General features: G+C 43.2%; 1 protein-coding gene across 1 annotated transcript in view; it reads right to left on the bottom strand.

The window, feature by feature from the left end:
- LOC124549794 (guanylate cyclase 32E) overlaps positions 1-16256 on the bottom strand; it is an 828442-nt gene that overhangs the window by 486931 nt on the left and 325255 nt on the right. Inside the window, exon 5 of the mRNA XM_047125268.1 lies at positions 972-1158. Coding sequence (XP_046981224.1) covers positions 972-1158 — 187 coding nt within the window. The remainder of the gene's footprint in view (positions 1-971; positions 1159-16256) is intronic.

Here is a 16256-nt window from a genome sequence, read left to right as displayed (position 1 = left end):
CAGATTGACGAGACGTGACGAAGAGCCAGTTGTTCGCTAAATGGAAATTAGAGTGGTGTGTGCGTCCAGTGGTTGGGGCTTGGAGTACATTTCAGGGAAATCACATTGCTAAAGGGCAGTTGTCAAGGTATCATACTTATGATTTTTTTTTAACGCCGTATCGCTACTTCAGGTCAAATTGGCAACCCTGTCAGCAGCTATTTCACTAATATTGCCCTCCATGGAGTTGATTCGTATCCTATAATTAATCGTTCTTTAGCAGACAATGTTACAGTTACATGTGTCGAAAAACTGAAGTGTGTGGAATGCGGCACGGTTGCGATTGCGTGCAACTCTCGATGAGAAGTGAAGGATGGTCTTTCTAACACTACGATGAGGAATCAGTGAGTCCATACTGAGAGATTACCAAAAAATTAAGGCATTCAATCTGATTAGTGTCAAGTGTTGTTAATTAAGCTTGCGGATTGCATCGAATTCTAGTTTACCACTTCGTTTTGGAAACTAGCAAACCCCACCATCCATTAAAATTCCAGAAGTGTACTGAAGGTTGTGTACAACTTTCCCATCTGCAGTTCTTTCCATCCACGATTTTTAAAAGCCTAGGCGATAATAACGGTTGTAAGCTATGTCACGATAGTCTAATTTATGATGATCTAAAATGTGTTTATGGGCATAATATTAGCGCAATCCGTTTACATCTGTCATGATAACGCAAAACAAACTTGATTTTTGCCAGAAAGATGACCTGTTGTCACCTCTCAAATCAAACGAAGAATTCATGCGCCCACTAATCTTCGGTGTGCTCCATTATTTGAGAGTCGCTTATTTGTCTCCGATAGCTGTGAATACACTGATGGGATATCACCATCTTACCATTACTGTTATGGTGTATCTGCTTCAATATTGGAATCAGTTAAATGACGTAATTTATGGGTCAATATGTACATCATTTGTCAGGAATTGGTACTTACTGCGGGTGTCGAGGTACGTGTCAGCGACGATGTTGGTGAAGTGGTTGGGCGCGTAGCCATGGTGGTAGGGCTCGCTCCACGTCCTCGTGAAGTGTACTCGCACGCCAGCAGCTTTCAGTGTTTCCAGGATGGTGGCCGCCACAGTCCGGAACTCCCCCTCCGCCGAGTTCAGGTACAGGAAAGACACCTGGAGAGCAAGGAAAGTGGAATATAGTCAACAGACCACACTGTGCGAGGGGCTTTGAAGAAGTAATGAAACACAATTTTTTATCGGCCAGTTTCGATTGAAAAAAAAGAGGAATTAGTTGTGGGACATCGAAGAACAGTCCTGCTTCAGCCCCCATTGTTGCATGAAGTTCCAAATGGTGGCGGCGCTATATATAGCCTTCAAAATGACGTCTGTAATCGAGGAGCTTTCCAAGCAGAGAGCTGTCACTGAGTCTCTTTTGCCCGAAAACTAGAGCATCCCATATACTCGTAGGCTCTTGCACAGTGTCTAGGGAGACCTGACTGATCAAAAGCACGGTGAGTCACTGAGCGAGGTGTCTGTCATCATCGCAACAAGGTCGCACAAACCTGTCCGATCTCCCGCATGCCGGCCAGCAGCAGAGAGCTGTGACTCTCGAATTGCCAGAGCGTGCGGACACTCTCACACGAGGTGACCGACGGATCTCAGTCAAACACCTCGCTGCACAACTGGGCGCCTTTGTTGGTACTGCTGACACGCTCGCGGCCCCCCCCCCCCCCCTTCCACCAGTTGGAGTACTCAAAGGTGTGTATCCGCTGGGTTCGTTTGCGCCTAACAGAAGACCGTAAAGAGCAACGAAGGATGCACTCCACGGGAAGCAGTTCGTGGGTGACGGGGAAGTTATTGATACAGCAAGACTTTGGCTCCGACGTCTACCAGTAGAATAGAACAATGCTGGCATACAGGCCCTCCTACTAAGGGACGTAACGCCGTCGCATTGAACAGAGATTATGTTGAAAACTAACGTTTTGTAGCTACAAGAGTGGGGAATAACGTGCTGTGAAAGTAGTCTGTATAAAATCAACCTGCTTTCACGAAAAAAAAAAAGTGCTGCATTATTTATTGTACGTCCCCGGTGTATTACTCTTCTGGGCTCTACTTGGTGTTTCTGTATGTTAATTATATCTAATCGCCTGCACATAGTTACCACGTTTACATACATAACATATCAGTATTAATCTACTACGTGTTAGATTTGAACCATGTTTGATGGTTCGAGATTTTTACTGGTATCGATTGGCTCGTCTGTCTTCATAGAATTCCTTTGGTGGTATGGATGAGGCATGCGAGGCCACCGAGAGAGCAGAGCGCTCCCCGACAAGGACGGCAACTGGTTCTGCGCGCGCCGGAAGAGTTGTCAGCGTAACGGCTACCCAGTGGACGGCTCTGGTGAGACTGCTGGAAGTAGAGGAGCGTGCGAGTGTGTAGGAAGGCACGTGCACAGAATTCATTCGCTAGTTCTAAGGAAGAAGACGGCATGTCATGGTAGCCATCTTGCGTAGAATGATGATATGCCGCTTTAAGAACTTCTGAAACTTTTGGTCATTGAAAACGATGGGACTAGTTGCGGTTTCACCCCTGACGTGATTTTGTTCTAGAACCTCGTAGAACTGTGTTGTGAAGCTGATCTTGTAAGAGGGGCAGAAATATGGACAGCGCTGGTAACGAATAAGTTGATTTGGTTTGATGGAAGTAAAGCACGAACCGTAACAATATGGTTTTTGTGGTCAAGCCTGAGATGTGTGGTACGAGTACTGGAAAGGTACGACCGGTCCAAGGGGTGGGCAGAAGTTAAGTAATTTTGAGTAAGGTCAGTCTGTACATGGTACTTTGATAAAAGGTGTTCTCACTGTGTACGGTTACACAGGGTGGAGAAAAATTATGCCACGAAATTTCAACCCTGGAACCAAAATTACTTACATTATGTAGGCCGACAGTGCACCATTTTTAAACTACGGAAACTTGGCGCCATGTGCTCCGACTGGCTGCGGGATTGCCCTGTTGGCGGATGCTCTGGACAACTCATGACCGCGAATGCTTTGCCTGCCGGAGTCGCGTATCCAGGATGTAACACGTTGGAGCAGCGACGGGGCGAGGGACGTTTGTATGTGTGAACCGACAATCACAGCACTGCCCGTCACCCGACGAACGGCAACGCGGCAATCCCAAGTCCAATCGGAGTGCGTGGCGCCAAGTTTACGTAGTTTAAAAAAAAGTGCGTTGTCGGCCTACAGAACGTAAGCAAATTTGGTTCTTACTGGCATCAGCTATATTGGATTAAAATTTAGTGACACAATTTTTCTCCACCCTCTATAGTACACGGGAAATTTTCTTGTTTGCGAAGTGTGTGTATTGTCACAGAGTATTAATTACCGGAGACTGTGGAGTGCTCTCAGGTTAATATGTTGGTAACTGTTCGTGGGAAACTGACTTTTAGAAATTGCATTTCCTTGGGTAACTAACTGTAAATGATCGCATGAGAATTAAGCTGATCATTTTCTCCTTGATGTTTGGTTAAAGTACTTCCTATCAAGAAAGATTGATATAACTTGTGAACATTTTATAGTTGGTGTCCTCTTGAATTGTTAGTTTATAGAATATTGTAAAAGAACTATCTTCATTCAAGTAGACAACACGCTACAACTTTGGGGAACAAGTGATAGTTATGTGAGCTGATTCTTAACAGTCGAAAATGGTATAGTGGGCTCTGCACACTGAGCTGTGTTTGCTTCTGATATTATCTGAGCTTCTTTTAAAGTGAGTTTAAGGGATTGTAATGCATCTTGGTTCAATGGAGGTTGTTTTAAAAAATTGTATTAATATTGTTGTTTAAATATTTCTTTGGGTATTGTCTTAGCATAAGATCTTGTAAGCAAATGTTAGAAAACAAAACAAAAGCATTTTAGTGTAAGATGATACTGATTAAGTAATGATTGTCGGATCTTAAATGAAGCAAGAGACTAGCATTTGCTTGTAGCAAAATAAGTGAAATGGAAGGGCACGGTGTTGACTGTTCAGTCAATGTATAAAAATGTTACTGAGCTACGAAAAATTAATAATATCTTGTAATACGGAGTGTTCGACTTTCAGTGTACAACCAGCCCTCTCCACTTCCCACTAAATCTGTTTCTCTGCCTTTCAAGATTGTTGTTGATGTTATATTTTGCAGTCTGAAGACGTTCAACAGAGCTCTCTACGGGGGTTCTATCCTGAGCAAGCCCATTCATCTCTGCATTACTACTGCAACCTATATACTCGTACATGTGAACCCACTTCTTGTATTCAAGCCTCGATTCCCTCTACAATTCTTACATCGCCTCCCTCTCCCTAACCCTCATACACACTCACTTCGTTTACTTACTAGACTGACGATTTGTTACTGCTTCAGGATGTGGCCTAGTAATTGATCCATTATAAACGTAGGATTCAGCAGCCATTGTCAAATTCAATAAAATTTTCGGGGGTTTGGACCGTATTATCAACATATATAAAACTACCGACGTTTCGGTCCCTATTGCAGGCGACCTTCTTCAGGGCGTTTTTGTTTAAATAAAAGCACCCTGAAAAATGTCGCTTGCAACAGGGACCGAGAACTCGGTAGTTTTATATATATGTTACCGGCCAAACCCGATCTTAGGATGCACTAGTTCCGCCTAGGTCAGACTCGTTCATCCTGTTACTGATAGGATAAAACAGTTTAGCCAAGGTCGAATCGATTTATCCTAGTTAGAATTTACATGCTTTAGGATAAACTGGTACGTCCTAGTCTGAACTAATTTTGCCTAGTCGGAAAGCATGTCACTTTCTGTACGAACGGGGAATCCCCGAATCATCTCTGACTCACCCCTCGCACCTCTCAGTCGCTCTTCGCTCGCACTGTTCTTTGTTTTGAACGGTATTTTTCATTGACGAGTGCGCGTGTTAAGTTTATGGTTGCGTTTAAAAGATTTTCTTATAATCCTAGCACAATTATTGTGAGGCGTTTCATCATGGATGAGCCTTTGCGGAGTAGACAAGCCAATCAAAAGCTGCGGAGAGAAAAGTTTCTGTAGGAAATTTTGCAGAGTGAAAACAAAAGGTCTCCCCATTATAATATGTTATCAGTAGACGAATATGCAGATTTGGTTAAACAAGTAGAAGACGCGGAAAAGTTGGAAAAAGATCATTACAAAAAAGAAGACTGAAACGATATGCTGTTTCGAAAATTGGTGATGTGATAAAAGTCATCGCACGGTGTGAAGGGAATACAAAATACCTTGTTCCAGCTGATGAACTTTAACATGTGACTGACGCAGCTCGTGTAGCTGTGGGTCATGTTGCTCGCGATAGGGTGTCAGCCGAGATATCAAAGAAATATACCAATATCAGAAAGGAAATGATATGCCTCTATTTATCAATATGTGATGTTTGTCAACAAAAGAAGACAAAAAATAAAAGAGGGCTAGTTTCAAAGCCAGTTCTCCATTCGGAAATGAATAGCAGATGCCAAGTCGATTTGATTGATTTCCAAACACAACCATACGGGAATTTAAAATTCATTTTAGTTTACCAAGCCATCTCACAAAATCAATTCTCCTTGGTGTGTTAACATCAAAGAGGGCTGAAGAAGTGGCTTATCATTTGAATGAGATATTCCTAACTGTAGGGGCGCCGTGCATTCTTCAGTCTGATAATGGCAGAGAATTTGTCAATAATGTTATAAGTGAACTCGCAAAGTTTTGGTCAGAACTGAAAATTGTGCATAGAAAACCAAGGCACAGCCAAAGTCAGGGTTCTGTTGAACGTGCCAACGAAGATACTGAAAATATGATAAATTTTTAGTTAAAGGACAACAAATCGACGAAATGGTCGGAAGGATTAAGGTATGTCCAACTCATGAAAAATCGAGCTTACCACTCTGGCATAAAACAATCACCTCACACAGCATTATTCGTAATCGAACCTAGAGTAGGAGTTTCCACTTCCTCGTTGCCTCAAGAAATCCTAAATGATATTCAGGATAAACATGGCCTAAAGAAGGCAATCGAAGATGACAGCAATAGTGAAAGTACAAAGACAATGATGATGATAACTTGATGAAAATTGACACAAACGACATTCAAAATGCTAAAAGAATTGCGACAGAGAATTTAAAAAAAAAAGCTTAAAAATGGAAGCTTCCTCTGACAAACCCCATCCACCAGCTGACGTTGGAGACAACGTAACCATACCTATTCCATATGTACATAAAGGCAGAGGCGACGTTCGAAACATAATTGGAGTAATACTTCAAAAGAATAATGAGGACCTCTACAAAGTTGGCACCAAACATGACTAATTCTATTTTCAAACGTTCCTTTACAAAGGAAAACCCAGGCGAGTGGCCCCAATTTAATTATCGTACAACTGAAAAGATGAGTCAAATAAACATTAGTGTTATTAGTGTTGAGAAACAGCTGAAATCGTTAAAACTGAACAAAGCTCCAGGGCCCGATGGAATTCCTATCAGATTCTATATTTAATTTTAGGCTGAGTTAGCCCTTCTCCTGTCTATATCTACGGTAGATGCCTCTAACAAAGAACCGTGCCCAGTAGTTGGAGGAAAGCTCAGGTCACACCTGTCTCAAAGAAGGGTAGCATAAGTGATCCACAACAATACCGTTCAATATCCTTCTCAACGATTTGTTGTAGAATCTTAGAGCATATTCTGAGCTCAAACATAATGAGGTATCTCGAACAGAATTCCAACCGGAATGGATTCCGGAAATACTGATCATTTGAAACAGAACTCACACTTTTCTCACGTGACATACTGAAAGCTTTGGAGCAAGGCAGTCAGGAAGATGCAGCATTTGTTGATTTACGAAAAGCATTTGACTCAGTACCACACCCACGCTTATTGTCGAAAGTAAGATCATATGGGTATGAAAAATGGTTCAAATGGCTCTGAGCACTATGGGACTCAAGATCTGTGGTCATCAGTCCCCTAGAACTTAGAACTACTTAAACCTAACTAACCTAAAGACATCACATACATCCATGCCCGAGGCAGGATTCGAACCTGCGACCGTAGCAGTCGCGCGGTTCCGGACTGAGCGCCTAGAACCGCTAGACCACCGCGGCCGGCTATGGGTATGAAGTGAAATTTGTGACTGCATTGAGGACTTTTTTTGCAGGGAGGACACATCACGTTGTTTTGGATGGAGAGGCATCCTCAGACGTAGAAGTAACTTAGGGTGTGCCTCAGGGAAGTATATTGGGGCACTTGGTGTCCGTGTTATACATTAATTAACTAGAGGAACCAACTTGGAGTACTGTGGTAGGGAGGAGCTGGTACAGAAGAAACCAGAGTAATAACAAAACCGTAATGGGTACAAAAATAGACGAAGAAATGCAAGCAGCAGAAACAACAGCGTGGCTGTATATCGGTAACTTAAAGAGAACCACCACAACTGCTACAGTAGTGAAATACCTTAACAAGAACAAGAACAAGAACAAGAACAAGAAGAATACTGGGACAACTAGAATGTGAAGAACTGCGCACACTGGGCGACAAAAAAGCTTTCAAAGAAGGCATTCCGTTTGAAAAGCTGCAGATCACACAAGAACCAGAATTCTGGCCAGAAAACATAAAAGTACGTCGATTTAGTTTCCCAAGACGATCAAAGGAAGAGGGAGCAGAGCTCAACTAAACTAAGAAGAAAACCAGAAGAGCAAGAAATAAAAGCAGTCTTGTGGAATACAGAAGGAGTAAAAAGTGCTCTTAACCTAACACCAACAGACATTCTGCAAACCTCGGATCTTGCAATTCTAACATAAACCATCCTGATAGAGAACTGGCAACATAAAGATTTCTACAATTATCACCTAATGGCAAAGAAGGGGGAAAGACTCATGGGAGGAATATCTATCCTAATGAAACCCTGGATGACGCCCACAAAAAAAAAAATCATAAAACAAGAAAATAGTATGCTAGTAGAAGCAGCAAACATAAATATAATTGCAGCCTATTTTAAAGCGCACACAAATGCTGCAGAAATAATTGACGAAATAATCACACTCATCAAACAGTGCAACAACAACCCCACCATTATTGCAGGCGATCTCAACTGCAGAATAGACACACGAAACTATAAAACAAAACTAGTCATTGAAACCCTAGAAGAAGATGGTTTCACCCTACTTAACGATAGACTGATACCTACATACATTTACCACAATGGGTAAAGCACCATTGATATCGCATTAACAAGAGGAGAAATAGAAGGAAATATTCAACCAACATGGCATGACTCCATTACTGCTATACGAAAGCACATTCCAATGAAGATAAAAATAAATATCGTCACGTCACCGCCAGCGAAAAAGACCCACCAAATCACAAAAAGAAAAATTGAAATAGAAAAATTAACAAACCAGCAAGAACAATTAACACAAATAGAAACTTTAATAGAGGAAGGAGACCTTGAAAAAGCAACAGACCAAATAGGAGACCTCCAAAAAAATTCAGTGATACAAACAAACCCAAAAACAAGGACGGCAAAAAGATGGTTTGATGCTGAATGCTACAGCAAAAGGAACACGCTCCACATATTAAGAAACCAGCACGACGAGGAAACATACAAACTGTACGCAGAAGAGAGGAGAATCTACAAAAAACCAATAGAAGAGAAGAAAAATGAATACATAGAGAGAGAGAGAGAGAGAGAGAGAGAGAGAGAGAGGCAAAAAGAGAAGCGGATGAAGCAGAGAAAGACCCCTACATAGCAGCAAGACCAAGAAAACTGGTTCATACACCAAATATAGACATGAAGGAATGGAAGACCACTTCAGTAAGATACTGAACAAACGAGGAATCAAAACACCCCCAAAGAAAGAGAAACAACATCAAACTAAGAAAAAGAGAATATATGGAACCTCTAAATGAAGAAGATGTAAGAGAAGTAATAAAAGCGCTGAAGAACAAGAAAGCAGCAGGACCCGATAATATATATAATGAACATATAAAAGATGCAAAACAGGTCCTCCAACGCGTATGGACCAAACTACTTAACTAATGCCTGGAACTTGGAAGAATTCCGACACAATGGAGACACTCGGCAATAAAAGTTCTCTCCAAAGGTAGAGGAGACCCAACGGACTCAAACAAGTACAGAGGCATAGCCCTGTAAAATACTCAATTCAAGATGTTTTCAAAGATAATTACACAAAAAATCCAAGCCTCTGTGGACAGTTATCTCTCAGAACGACAAATGGGTTTCAGATCTGGAAGATCGACACTTACGGCAGTCAGGCTTCTTCTAAACAACATCTACGAAGCGCTACAAAAGAAACAAATGTTCTACACAGTGTTCATAGACTTTACCAAAGCCTTTGACCTACTGGAAAGAGATCTCATAGTCCGTAAACTGGAAAACACAATGGGAGGAGATAGCGTATGGGCAAGAATAATCAAGTCAATCCTCGAACACAACTTAATCACAATATCAGACAACCTCCCTTTTTCGAGCCCCGTTCTGCAATCGAACGGAGTCGAACCCTATGCTGTACATTCTTTGCCACTGAAGAAGTACTCTGAATTGAAGAAAATGAAGATGTATATGTGTATGCCTACGCTGACGACATAGCCGTAGGTTCAACAGATGTACGGAAGCTGCAGAGAATCATTGGGAAAATAGACAAATGGTGCAGTGAACACAAACTACACATAAACATAACAAAAACAGAAATGGTTATTTTCAGGAAAGGAGGCAAAATACCCAAGAATGTGGAAATGAGCATCAGAGGACGAAAATAAAAATCTCATCAGACTTTAAATACCTAGGGGTGACATTGCAACCAACAGCCAAATGCTTCACTAAACATATAATAGAAAGTGCATCCCAAGCAATAATAGGAGTACAGGACATCAAAAACATCCGCCTACTCAGTCTACAAACAGCCGTGATATTATTGAACACAAAAATCTTTCTAATCCTGTCCTATGGGATGGAGATTATATGGGATCACCTGACAGAAAAAAATCTAGAAACACTGGAAAAGGTAAAATCGACTTATCTAAAAAGGGCACTTGGTCTCTCAAAGACAACAAGATCTAGACTAGTGTACCTGCTAGCGAGAGAGACATTCCTAATTGAAGACATCAAACTTCGATGTATGGTGCCACACACCAGGGCTTCCAGAAAGCAACTGAAGATCATGGAGGACAAACGAAAAAAAATATGGCCGGAGTTCTATGGCACCGAAGCAATGACGAACCGCTCATGGACAGCACCAAACTTCGAACAGCGACATGTCGTAACTAGATTATCTATTGACGGCTTTCACCATCTAATCCGCAAAAATAAAACTTATCACGACCCAACCACACCATGTGTACGTGAACTGTGTAACGAAGCCTGTGAACGATATCACATAGCACTGTGCAGTAAAAGAGTGAAATCGATAAATGACTATGCAAAAATGTAAAATGTACATGTAAATGTAAAATGTTAAGCAAAGTAACTGTATATGGCTATTTGGCTGCAATTTTATTTAAAACAATATTAATGAGCTAGGAGATAATATTGATTGTAGCCTCAGACATTTTGCAGATGATGCAGTTATCTATCATGAAGTGCTTGGCAACTTGCTATAAATGTTCAGCAATGTAATATTATGCACTTTGCAATAAGAAAAAACTTGGTATTCTGTGACTACAATATCGACGAGTCACAACAGGAATCGACCAACTCATACAAATATCTGGGTATAACACTGTGTAAGGATATGAAATGGAATAATCTCAGAGGTTCACTCGTGCGTAAAGCAGGAGGTAGACTTCCTTTAATTCTCGGGAAGTGAAATCAGTCTGCAAAGGAGATTGCTTTGGAAACGCTCTTGCGACCTGTACTAGAATATTGCTCAAGTGTGTGGAACTCATGCCAAATAGGACTACCAGGAGATATTGAACGTATAGTGAGAAGGTCAGAACAAAAGGTCACAGGGTTGTTTGACCCTTGGCAGAGTGTCACAGAGATGTTGAAGAAACTGAACTGGGGGACTTTTGAAGATTGATGTAAACCACCCCGCATGCGTCTCCTAACAGGGTTTTCAGAACCAGCTTCAAATGATGGTTCCAGAAATATGTTACAACCCCCTACATATCGTTCACATAGAGATCGTGAAGAGAGATTAGAATAATTATAGCACTTACAGAGACCTTCAAACATTCTTCCCGCGATCAATACGGGAACGGAAAGAAAGGGTACTCTCTGCCATACACTTCGCGGTGTTTTTCAGAGTGTAGATTCAAATGTAGATGTAGATGCCACAGGAATGTTTGCACCTGCTACCCACAAAAGGCCAGGTGAGACTGCGCCGTGAGTCTCTCAGCGCCAGAATACAATACTACCCCTGATGCTTTTTCCCCCCTTCTTTTCCGTTACAGTGCCACCACCGATGCAACGCGGCAGGGCGTGACGTAGAACCAGGGAAAAGAGCCGACGTAACCAGCTTTTCGCATTTTTGCGGCGCCTCTGCTGCAGCGTAATGCGAACGGTGTGACAGCCCGCCTGCGTCTTCCGCTGCACACGCCGCACCGAGCGCACTGCTTCCGATTGGCTGCGGCTGAATAATGCATGCGCGACACGCGCTGCCGGTACCTTGGCAACACCTGGCCGGCTGTGTCGGCTCGCGGCGACCGCCCTATATTAGCTGCGTCCGCCGAGCTGGCGCGGCGGTTGCCAGCGGAGTCCCTGCGAAAGCGTAGGCGCCGTGATGGCCGCGTGCGAAATGCAGCCAAACATTCGGCAGCCTCGCGGGCGCGCACACGCGCGCGGAAGGATATATCATCCCGCGTAAACACGCCCGACTTATTTTATACAGTGTCTCTGAGTTGGGACAGCATTTTTCTTGGCAGCGCTACTCGACCGCGGCTAAACACCTCTCCCTCCCCACCTCCCAACTCATCCCCCCCTCCGAATAAGCTGCCTGCTCGAAGATGCAGTTACCCAGAATTTCTCGCTCACCGGTTTCAACACGGTGGACGAATTAGCTTCATTTGGGGGCGATGACCTTTCGAAATCGAATTACACTACTGGCCGTTAAAATTGCTACACCAAGAAGAAATGCAGAAGATAAATGGGTATTCATTGGACAAATATATTATACTAGAACTGACATGTGATTAAATTTTCACGCAATTTGGGTGCATAGATCCTGAGAAATCAGTACCCAACCACCTCTTGCCGTAATAACGGGCTTGATACGCTTGGGCATGAGTCAAACAGAGATTGTATGGCGTGTTCAGGTACAGCTGCCCATGCAGCTTCAACATAATACAACAGTTCATCGAGAGTAGTGTCTGGCGTATTGTGACGAGCCAGTTGCTCGGCCACCATTGACCAGACGTTTTCAGTTGGTGAGAGATCTGGAGAATGTGACAGCAGTAGAACATTTTCTGTATCCAGAAAGCCCCGTACAGGACCTGCAACATGCGGTCTTGCATTATCCTGCTGAAATGTAGGGTTTCGTAGGGATCGAATGAAGGGTAGAGCCACGGGTCGTAACACATCTGAAATGTAACGTCCACTGTTCAAAGTGCCGTCGAACAAGAGGTGACCGAAACGTGTAACCAATGGCACCCCATACCATCACGCCGGGTGATACGCCAGTATGGCGATGACGAATACACGCTTCCAATGTGCGTTCACAGCGATATCGCCAAACACGAATGCGACCATCATGATGCTGTAAACAGAACCTGGATTCATCCGAAAAAATGACATTTTGCCATTCGTGCACCCAGGTTCGTCTTTGAGTACACAGTCGCGGGCGCTCCTGTCTGTGATCCATCGTCAAGGGTAACCGCAGCCATGATCTCCGAGCTGATAGTCCATGCTGCTGCAAACGTCGTCCAACTGTTCGTGCAGATGGATGTTGTCTTGCAAACGTCCCCATCTGTTGACTCAGGCATCGAGACGTGTCTGCACGATCCGTTACAGCCATGCGGATAGGATGCCTGTCATCTCGACTGCTAGTGATACGAGGCCGTTGGGATCCAGCACGGCGTTCCGTATTACCCTCCTGAACCCACCAATTCCATATTCTGCTAACAGTCACTGGATCTCGACCAACGCGAGCAGCAGTGTGGCGATACGACAAACCGCAATCGCGATACGCTACAATCCGATCGTTATCGAAGTCGGAAACGTTATGATACGCATTTCTCGTCCGTACACGAAGTACACAAGAAAGTTTCACCAGGCAAAGTCGGTCAACTGCTTTTTGTGTACGAGAAATTGGTTTGAAACTTACCTCATGCCAGCACGTTGTAGGTGTCGCCACCGGGGCCAGCCTTGTCTGAATGCTCTGAAAAGCTAATCATTTGCATATCACAGCATCTTCTTCCTGTCGGTTAAATTTCGCGTCTGTAGCACGTCATCTTCGTGGTGTAGCAATTTTAATGGCAAGCAGTGTATATTGAAATGACTACAAACATTTAAATCACAAAAAGAACAACTAATTTGTTAAAAAGAAAAGCATGAGACCAAATTAACTGCTCTTGTAGCTTAAAGCGCAGCGTGCTAGGTTACAAGCTAGAAAGATAACCCTTATTGAATCCACGCTGAGTATTGCTGGTCGATGGTCTGGTGCACCAGCTAGCCTGAGTATTGTTTCATGAGGATTTCCTCTTCATTTAGGCAAATCTGGAGCTATCCCCAATTTCCGTGATCGATACACAAACAGTTAAAAAACATGTTCTAATGTTATATGACTCAGGTACAGTTGGTGCACACGAGTCTCTCCATTATGTTAGTTGACAACTGTGTCGACAGAGAGTACAGATTCTTAGCGTATAAAGTAGTTTTAGTGTTTAGATGAACTTCCTCTCACAATAAAACTGTTGATCGAACAGCGACTGCTGCCAGGGACCTACTGTTCTAGCAGGCATCTGCTCTCCGACTGAGCTATCCGCTCACAACCTACCATCTCAACTTTGCTCCCGTCACTACCTCCTTTGAAAGCTGCTTGCACAGTGTTGTCCACGGCTTTGTGGAGTCTGCGCGATACTCGAACCCTGCCATCAGCTCGTACCAACTGAAATCGGTATTCATCAGACCAGGCCGTGTTTTCCAGGCGTCTACGGTCCAACCGACATGGTCACGAGCCTAGGAGAGGAGCTGCTGGCGACGTCGTTCTGTTAACAAATGTACTCGCTTGAGTCGTCTGCTGCCATAGCCAATAACGCCAAATTTCGCTGCACTGCCCTAATGGATACGTTCGTCGCACGTCCCGCATTGACTTCAATGGTTATGTCACAGAGTGTTGCTTGTCTGTCAGCACTGACGAATCTCCGCTAACGCCGCTACTCTTGATCATTACGTGAAGGCCGTCGGCCACTGCGTTGTCCGTGGTAAGAGGTGATGCCTGAAATCTGGTATTGTCAGCACACTCTTGACATTGTGGATCTCGGAATACTGAATCCCCTAACGATTTACGATGTGGAATGACCCATTCGTGTAGCTCCAACTACCATTCCGCGTTCAAACTCTGTTAATTCCCTTCGTGTGACTATAAGTACGTCGGTAACCTTTTCACATGTACCACCTGAGTACAATTACAAGGTCTGCCAATACACTGCTCCGTTAAACATTGTGTACCCATGGTGTGGGGATAGCGTCTTTGATTAGTAATCAAAACGTCCTTGATCCCGGGTTCGAAACCCGCTTAATAATCAGCACTGGCGGCCGGTGACTTACGGCATAAGAGGTCAACACCATTCTGCAAAGAGGGCGGCTGAGCAGACAGAGGTTCGGGGCACTCTCTTGTCCTTGGGGTGCCCCTAAAGGCGCAAGAATCAGCAATGATCAACGGCATGTGGATGCAAAAGGCAATGGAAACCACTGCATTAAAGACACATAACATGTATCCATAGGACTGTGGTCTGTAACTGAAAAAGTGCCATGCTGATCTCTCCATTTGCAAAAGATTCCGGAATAGTCCTCCATTCGGATGTCCAAGAGGTGACTGCCAAGGAGGAGGTGACCACGAGAAAAAGATTGAATAATCAACGAAAGCATAATGTTCTACGAGTCGGGACGTGGAATGTCAGAAGCTTGTACGTGGTAGGGCAGATAAAAAATCTGAAAAGGAAATGCAAAGGCTTAATCTAGATACATGTGGGGTCAGTGAAGTGAAATGGAAAGAATTTCTGGTCAGATGAGTATAGGGTAACATCAACAGCAGAAGAAAATGGTTTAACAGGGGTACGACTCGTTATGAATAGAGAGGTAGGACACTGAGTGTATTACTGTGAATAGTTCAGTGATAGGGTTGTTCTTATCAGAATCGACAGCAAACCAACACCGACAAAGATAGTTAAAGTAAACATGTATGCATCGCGAGCTGAAGATGAAGAGATAGAGAAAGTATATAAGGAATCTTAGACAGTAATACGTGCATAAAGGGAGATGAAAATCTAATAGTCATGAGGGACATGAGTGCGGTAGTAGGGAAAGGAGTAGAAGAAGAGGTTACAGGAGAATATGAACTTTGGACATGGAATGAGAGAAGGGAGAGACTAATTGACTTCTCTAATAAATTTCAGCTAGTAATAGCGAATACTCTGTTCAAGAATCACAATACTTGGAAAAGACCAGGTGAGACGGCAAGATTTCAGCTAGATTATACCAGGGTCAGACAGAGATTCCGAAATCAAATACTGGATTGTAAGGCGTACCCAGGAGCAGGCATAGACTCAAATCACAACATAGAAGTGATGAAGAGTAGGTTGTAGTTCAAGAGATAAGTAAGGATGAATCAATACGCAAAGAAGTCGGATGCGGAAGCAATGAGGAATGACGACACATGCTTGAAGTTCTCTAAGGCCATAGATAAAGCAAGAAGGAATAGCTCAGTAGGTGGTACAGTTGAAGATGAATGGACATCCTAAAAAGGGCCATCACAAATGTTGGAAAGAAAATATGTGTTCAAAGAAGGTAACTGCGAAGAAACCATGGGTTGATCGAAGAAAGAAGGAAGCACAAAAATATACAGGGAAATTCAGGAATATAGAAATACAAATCGCTGAGGAATGAAATAAATGGGAAGTGCAGGGAAACTGAGTCGAAATGGCTACTTCAAAAATGTGAAGTAATAGAAAAAGGAATTACTGTCGGAAGGACTGACTCAAAATATAGGAAAGTCAAAATAACCTTCGGTGACCTTAAAAGCAAAAGTGGTAGCATAAAGAGTGCAACGGGAATTCCACTGTTAAATACAAAGGAGGGGCGGAT

The sequence above is a fragment of the Schistocerca americana genome, chromosome 1, assembly GCF_021461395.2.
Source record: "Schistocerca americana isolate TAMUIC-IGC-003095 chromosome 1, iqSchAmer2.1, whole genome shotgun sequence".
Taxonomy (NCBI): Eukaryota; Metazoa; Arthropoda; class Insecta; order Orthoptera; family Acrididae; genus Schistocerca; species Schistocerca americana.
The sequence above is the reverse complement of the archived record's forward strand: the minus strand, read 5'-3'. Positions and strand labels throughout refer to the sequence as shown.